Source organism: Colossoma macropomum, unplaced genomic scaffold (assembly GCF_904425465.1).
Source record: "Colossoma macropomum unplaced genomic scaffold, Colossoma_macropomum, whole genome shotgun sequence".
Taxonomy (NCBI): Eukaryota; Metazoa; Chordata; class Actinopteri; order Characiformes; family Serrasalmidae; genus Colossoma; species Colossoma macropomum.
The window spans coordinates 3,035,972-3,044,408 of record NW_023494786.1 but is presented as its reverse complement, the minus strand read 5'-3'; the positions used below and the strand labels follow the sequence as shown (position 1 = coordinate 3,044,408).

Here is an 8,437-nt window from a genome sequence, read left to right as displayed (position 1 = left end):
CAGAATCAGTATCAGAAATGAAAGAGGGATCAAGCCATCTCTAGAACATCAGAAAGTTTTTTATTATTAGTTTTGTATAATATTCCTTTTAAAAAAAACTGTCAGCCATCTCCCCAAGTCTGCTCTCATCAGCCTGTCACAGGTAAACCGTGAGCTGAAAGCTGTCTTCTGTAGTTTTGCCCTTGATCATTTTTGAGTGTTGAGAATTGTTCATGATTGACAGTTGACATTGATTGATGACTGACTTGTGTAATCTAACCATTTATTTCTGGATCTCTTTTGCTAGACGAATACCGCTGATACTTTTAAAAATACCAGCTGCCTTTTACACTTTGTCTAAATTTCATGACAAATAGACCAACAGAAATGGTCAAAAACTGCTTAAAATGACATTTTGTTATGTTAACTTACATTGAAACTTAATACATTTTGTTTCTTCTCCTGTAAAGATATTTTTTTGGAGATACAAGGTTTTGATCTGACAGCAGCAAAATGAACAAAATTGACCTTTTTACCACATTAGTTCATGTCCCTGGTGTTAATCTGCAAGATTCATCATATCATTTAAAAAAACATTTTCTTGTGTTACTGTAATCTTCCATCGAAATAACTTTTGCTTGCCTCTGAAATGTCTTCTGATTTTTGATTATGTCACTGTGCACCAGCAAGCAGGGAAAAAAAAAAAAATTACCAATAATATTACATTTCACCGCCTTCCACCACCCTCACCTGTCATCAAGCAAAGTAAAAGCACAGCTAGCTTAGAGACCCTCCCTGATACCATGTAGCCTGAGATGGTTAGAAAGAAGCTTTGGTTCCTTGTCTTCTCACCACAAATTTGGTAATAATGCAGTCATAAAAAAAAGGTACCACAAAATATTTTTCGAGCAGTGCTATGGAAGAACCTTTTTAGTTCCCTAAAGAACCACATCTTTTAATGAGATGTGTGAGTATGAAGGACCTTTTAAAGGTATAAAAAAGCTTCACATATTGTAAAGGTTCTTTACCAAGGTTCTTTACTCCTCAGTCTATATATGCAAAGAACCCTATCTGTAACCTTTATTTTTAAATGGCTGATATCATTCCTCGCTTCGCGTTCACTCCCCCAATCTATACTATTCACATTCACTCCCCAATCTATACTGTTCACATTTACTCCCCAATCTATACTGTTCACATTAACTCCCCAATCTATATTATTCACATTCACTCCCCAATCTATACTGTTCACATTCACTCCCCAATCAATACTATTCACATTCACTCCCCAGTCTATACTGTTCACATTCACTCCCCAGTCTATACTATTCACATTCACTCCCCAGTCTATACTGTTCACATTCACTCCCCAGTCTATACTATTCACATTCACTCCCCAGTCTATACTGTTCACATTCACTCCCCAATCTATACTATTCACATTCACTCCCCAATCTATATTATTCACATTCACTCCCCAGTCTATATTATTCACATTCACTCCCCAATCTATACTGTTCACATTCACTCCCCAATCTATATTGTTAAGATTCACTCCCCAATCTATACTGTTCACATTCACTCCCTAATCTATATTATTCACATTCACTCCCCAGTCTATACTGTTCACATTCACTCCCCAATCTATACTATTCACATTTACTCCCCAATCTATATTTTTTACATTCACTCCCCAATCTATACTGTTCACATTCATTCCCCAATCTATATTGTTCACATTCACTCCCCAATCTATACTGTTCACATTCACACCCCAGTCTATACTATTCACATTCACTCCCCAATCTATACTATTCACATTTACTCCCCAATCTATACTATTCACATTCACTCCCCAATCAATACTATTCACATTCACTCCCCAATCTATACTGTTCACATTCACTCCCCAGTCTATACTATTCACATTCACTCCCCAGTCTATACTGTTCACATTCACTCCCCAATCAATACTATTCACATTCACTCCCCAATCTATACTGTTCACATTCACTCCCCAGTCTATACTATTCACATTCACTCCCCAGTCTATACTGTTCACATTCACTCCCCAATCTATACTATTCACATTCACTCCCCAGTCTATACTGTTCACATTCACTCCCCAATCTATACTATTCACATTCACTCCCCAATCCATATTATTCACATTAACTCCCCAGTCTATACCGTTCACCTTCACTCCCCAATCTATATTATTCACATTCACTGCCCAATCTATACTGTTCACATTCACTCCCCAATCTACACTATTCACATTTACTCCCCAATCTATATTATTCACATTCACTCCCCAATCTATACTGTTCACATTCACTCCCCAATCTATATTGTTCACATTCACTCCCCAATCTATACTGTTCACATTCACTGCCCAGTCTATATTATTCACATTTACTGCCCAATCTATACTGTTCACATTCACTCCTCAATCTATATTATTCACATTCACTCCCCAATCTATACTGTTCACATTCATACCCAAACAATACTATTCACATTCACTCCCCAGTCTACTATACTATTCACATTCACTCCCCAGTCTATATATGCAACGAACCCTATCTGTAACTTTTATTTTTAAAGGGCTCATATCATTCCTCAATTTTTTTTAATGAAAGTGTTTAATGCATAAATATTGTTAAAATTTCAAAATGTACTATTCGCGTTCACTCCCCAATCTATATTATTCACATTCACTCCCCAATCTATACTATTCACATTCACATTCACTCCCCAGTCTATACTATTCACATTCACTACCCAATCTATATTACTCACATTCACTCCCCAATCTATGTTATTCATATTCACTCCCCAATCTATATTATTCACATTCACTCCCCTAATCTATATTATTCACATTCACTCCCCAGTCTACGCTATTTACATTCACCACCCAATCCATATTATTCACATTCACTCCCCAGTCTACGCTATTTACGTTCACTACCCAATCTATATTATTCACATTCACTCCCCAGTCTATATTATTCATATTCACTTCCCGGTCTATACTATTCACATTCACTCCCCAGTCTATGCTATTCACATTCACTCCCCAATCTATATTATTCACATTAACTCCCCAGTCTATATTATTCACATTCACTACCCAATCTATATTATTCACATTCACTCCCCAGTCTACACTATTCACATTCACTACCCAATCTATATTATTCATATTCACTTTCCCAGTCTATACTATTCACATTCACTACCCAGTCTACGCTATTCACATTCACCACCCAATCCATATTATTCACATTCACTCCCCAATCTATATTATTCAGATTCACTACCCAGTCTACATTATTCACATTCACTCCCCAATCTATATTATTCACATTCACTCCCCAGTCTATATTATTCACATTCACTCCCCAGTCTCTACTTTTCACATTCACTCCCCAATCTATACTATTCACATTCACCTTCACTCCCCAATCTATATTATTCACATTCACTGCCCAATCTATATTATTCACATTCACTGCCCAATCTATACTGTTCACATTCACTCCCCAGTCTATACTATTCACATTCACTCCCCAGTCTATACTATTCACATTCACTGCCCAATCTATACTATTCACATTCACTACCCAGTCTATACTATTCACATTCACTCCCCAGTCTATACTATTCACATTAACTCCCCAGTCTTTATTATTCACATTCACTTCCCAGTCTATACTATTCACATTCACTACCCAGTCTATACTATTCACATTCACTCCCCAATCAATATTATTCATTCATTCCCCAGTCTACACTACTCACTTTCACTCCCTAGTCTACACTATTCACATTCACTACCCAATCTATATTATTCACATTCACTCCCTAGTCTATATTATTCACATTAACTCCCCAGTCTACACTATTCACATTCACTCCCCAGTCTATATTATTCACATTCACTTCCCAGTCTATACTATTCACATTTACCACCCAGTCTACACTATTCAAATTCACCACCCAATCTATACTAATTACATTCACTATGCAGTCTATACTATTCACATTCACTATGCAGTCTATACTGTTCACATTCACTTCCCAATCTGTACTATTCACATTCACTAAGCAGTCTATATTATTCACATTCACTATGCAATCTATACTATTCACATTCACTCCCCAATCTATATTATTCACATTCACTACCCAGTCTACACTTTTCACATTCACTACCCAGTCTATACTTTAAAAAATTCAATGCTATAATTCCTTTCGTTTTACTCTTATAACAACCATTTCACTGGTAAAATACTCTTTATATACCCTTTATATAAATACTCTGGTATAATACCAATTTTACTGGTATAATACCCATTGTGCTGGTATAATACTCATTTTCCTGGTATAATACCCTATTTTACTTGTATAATATGTATAATACCCATTCTACTGGTACAATACCCTTTTTTAACCGGTATAATACCCATTTTACTGGTGTAATACCTTTTTTCTTTCTTCTGCAGTGTTTCAAAAAAAAGGATCATTTGCTCCATGTGTTATATGATGATCAAACTATAGATAGTATTCGGTTGACGTGACACTTGTCGCTGCTGCCATGTTGTTGACATACCACCGATCAACACTGCGACGACAATGGCACTCATAAAGCCACCGTTTGTACACCATTAGTTAATGAAGCATCTTGACAGATGAAATACAGCCATGGGGCACTGTGTGATTGATGGTTGTGGTAACAGCAATAAAAAACAAAATGGTTTTAGCTTTTACAGCACCCTGGCTGTCTGACATTGTGAGGGGAAAGAGGCTGAAGAGCTGAGCGAGTGAACAAAAATAAGGAGGAAAAACTTTCAGCCATCTCCCCAAGTCTGTTCTCATCAGCCTGTCACAGGTAAACAGTGAGCTGAAGCCTGACTTCTGTAGTTTTGCCCTTGGTTATTTTCGAGTGTTGAGAATTGTTCATGATTGACATTGATTGATGATTGACTTGTGTAATCTAACCATTTATTTCTGGATCTCTTTTGCTACAATGAATACCACTGAGAGAATACCAGAATGTTACCACAAACATGTTTGATGGTGTAGTTGATGGTAAAGGCAGAATATCGCTGACTGTTCCACAGAAAAAAATAATTAGATAATCCTAGTGATTTGTATGCTTGTAGCTCCTGCGATGTGTAGGCTGTGGCACTATTTACAAGGTAATTACAGGTGTCTGGATATATTATCTCAGGCAATAACACATAATTAGAACTCAAACATAACTTACAGGCTTGATATGTATTAACACCTCCTGTCAAACTGACCTTTTCTTGATTATTTTGATTTGGAAGCCAAAGCCGGCATTGACTGCTCATTCACATTATGCTGATAGAATGTCAACAATATGACCGCAGGATGTTTTTTCAGGGTTTTGCGAATATCATCAATTGACCATAGATTGGATAATGCACAGCTGAAGCACATAGGAGTGACGCAAGCTGAAGTTCAAACTCGTCTCAAATCCTACATTTTAACTAAGAAACCAAAGCACTACTGGTGGACAGGATTGGTTTTACATGGGAAGGTCTGTGATAGTTAGAATATACTCAGAACATTAAAACATATAAAATGACATATGAAACATTTCAAAAGGTTTGAATCTATGCTGCGATGTTCACTGTTTGCTGGGATTTTTAAGCTAGTCTTAATGCTAATGACACACTGCACTGAAATAGCACAGGGTAGCAGGGTAACAGGTACCATGAAACAGGGTAAAAGGATTAATGGCTAAATTAAATGTTTTGACATGTTTTCTACTCTTTTTTTGGAGTCAAGGCAGTGCATAAATCAAGAACAGACTCCTGTCTTGTGTGTTGAGATTTCTTATCCTGTGTAGACAACAGTGAGATTAGATGGAATGACAAAGACTTTTGCTTAAATCTACACCTGAGAAAGTGTCCTCACTAATTCCACGTGTCTCCTATTGTGGTTTAGCAATGTATTGTAGTCAGGTCTGGTAGAATAATAATGCTCATCTTCATCTGTAACTAAATTTTTATCTTTCCTTTATCTCTCTTGTTTCTCATGCCTTCTTTTTGTCTAATGCTATTTCTCAATACTTTTCTCAAAGAGCAACCTTCGAACAGCAAAATTAATTTAAAATCATATTTGACCCATTTTTAATACCATCAAATCATCTCCAAATATTATTGTGGTATAGGTATTACTGGGGGGTTAGTAAGTGACATAAAAGCATTTATGATGCTTTTTCCCATCTCATCCAAAAAACATATGTCAAGATACATGCTTACTAAAGCCAGTGCAATTTGTCCACACCAGTTGGGTGGACTGGTGTTGTGCTCGATTATGCTGATTTTATGGATTTTAAACTATAGCCAAATGGTCCAAGACCACCTGTATCCCAGGGCCCACTAGCAGGTTAATGTGCCTCTGCCACAGTGCCAAGAACAATGAGGTTAGGCTAGATAGTTAAGCAAAGAACAGAAAGGAGAACATCAGCTGGGTGAAATGACAAACATGAGGAAAAGGCAGATCTAGTCTGCAAATAAATGAAGCCAGGAGTCAATGGGAAACAAAAATATAAGTTTTACTCAGCAAGACTGCACCAAACAAACGCTTATCAAGTCACTTTATTTCAAGCCATGCAACCGACTACATGCATTTGATTTCATTTTTGTAATGTGTCCTGCAGAGCTTTTGTTTGTGATGAGTAAATAAGCAGTCACAGATTGTTGAAAATGAGCAAATGCCTGTTTCTAAGCTACTGCTCCTCATTAGAATCACATGTCTACAAAACCTTAACAGCATTTGTTTGTTCAGACAGATCTCAGCAGTCCTTATTTAACATGAACATTTTAAGTTCAAAAAATAGGTTCCCATGTACGTGTTCCACTACAGACTGTAACACAAAACATGCCTTTGACAAAAATGCTTCATTATCCTGACTTTCAGTGACATATCGGGCCTTGCCTGTCTTGTGAAACCGCTCAGAAATTCAATTGTCCATTCAGGCGGGGTCTTCTCTGTGGTCAGCCATCCTGGGGGAGTTCAGACGAACTGTCATTCTCGCACCTCGCTCTTCTTTCATCAGCTGTCTCTCTGTCATAGCTCAACTTGTCTAATGCTTTCTCTCCTTCGCCTGTCACGCCAACGTCATTCAAATGCTAAACGCCTCCCCCTCCCATTCCACACCACCCATGCAAATAGAACAAGTGTGATGGAACTGCTGGTGCAGTCATTTTTCCAGGCTATCGGAAACTTTCCACTTGTCTAAGTCGCTCTTTTTCTGTTATTGTTTCTCTGTCTTCGGGTCTATTTTAAGACGTTCTATGAAAGCTTTGAAGTTTCATAGCTGTGAAGCAGCTTATGTGCTTCCATTTACACATTAGTTACTGTAATCCACTTAGGGCTTTGGATTCCACTTGAGAGGTTCAGGTGAAGTTTCACTGTTAAAAGACTTGCGAGAATTTCCTCGCTGCCCATTCATGGCGTTCCATACTTAAAAACTCAAAAATAGAAACTGCTTTACAGTTTTTCTTGATTGCATTTGAAATAAATCAATCTCAAAGCGCTCAGCACAAACACACAGTAAGAAGCCTACACTAGTTAGAAAAACGCAAACATCTAAATACAAACGTCTAAATACAATGCTGCTCTTAAAATTTGGCTCATGCATCATAAAACTATTGTTTTCATTTTATTACACAATCAAAGAAAATGTGACTTAACTTTAAACAAGTAGAGGGCAAAGAACATTATGATTTTGAAATCAAACAAACTGAGATAAATCTGAGCATTGCCCAGTAGCTGACTGGCAGGCAGGCATGTGCACAGATAGACCCCCTGTAAGCCCTTGCCCTTTAGTGTCAGACTGTATAAGTGCCTTGCTAATTGGCATGTATAAAAATTGCACTTTTAATGGGCATTCTCTGCGACCTGTTTCAGGCTCAGCCTTACCCCAGGACTAGAGCTCTTCTTTTTGATACTAAACTGAACAAAGTGAACAAAATACAACTACAGTTAGATTTATCAGTGTCTTGACCAATAACCAATATTATTAACAGGGTTGGGATGTAACGGAATACAAGTATTATATACAGAATACAGAGAAGAAGTATTTGTTCTCAGTAATTCATTTTACATTCATACTTATAAATAAATGCCAAAGAAATGCATGTTTATTAAGTATTTTAAAAGCATTTGTTCAAAACATGCTCATTAGTCTCTAAAGAGGAACTCAACAAATAGCTTCTTTATACACATTGAAGTTCCTGCTAAAGCCTGAGCAGACTGATAAATCACTGTGTTTGAGCCAGTTCTTAGTCTCAGTGTCACTGAGCTCTACTAAAGCCTGAGTAGACTGATAAATCACTATGTTTGAGCCAGTTCTTAGTCTCAGTGTCACTGAGCTCTACTAAAGCCTGAGTAGACTGATAAATCACTATGTTTA

At 37.1% G+C, this 8,437-nt stretch overlaps 1 protein-coding gene across 1 annotated transcript; it reads right to left on the bottom strand.

Moving 5' to 3' along the window:
* Nucleotides 1-1,202: 1,202 nt before the first annotated feature.
* Nucleotides 1,203-4,231, bottom strand: LOC118827140 (uncharacterized protein PF11_0213-like). Its single transcript, XM_036598368.1, has 2 exons — nucleotides 3,438-4,231; nucleotides 1,203-2,176 (listed from the first exon to the last, which is right to left on the bottom strand). The coding sequence occupies exons 1-2, from the start codon at nucleotides 3,759-3,761 to the stop codon at nucleotides 1,565-1,567; spliced, it is 936 nt and encodes a 311-aa protein (XP_036454261.1). The 5' UTR covers nucleotides 3,762-4,231; the 3' UTR covers nucleotides 1,203-1,564.
* Nucleotides 4,232-8,437: the final 4,206 nt, after the last annotated feature.

What these genes read in the sequence shown, in the direction of transcription:
- LOC118827140 (XM_036598368.1), bottom strand. Translation starts at nt 3,761, where the DNA reads ATGAATAATATTGATTGGGGAGTGAATGTGAATAGTATAGACTGGGTA. An exon ending in ATATAGATTGGGGAGTGAAG is followed by an intron (nt 2,177 to 3,437) that starts GTGAATGTGAAT and finishes TGGGGAGTGAAG; the next exon opens with GTGAACGGTATAGACTGGGG.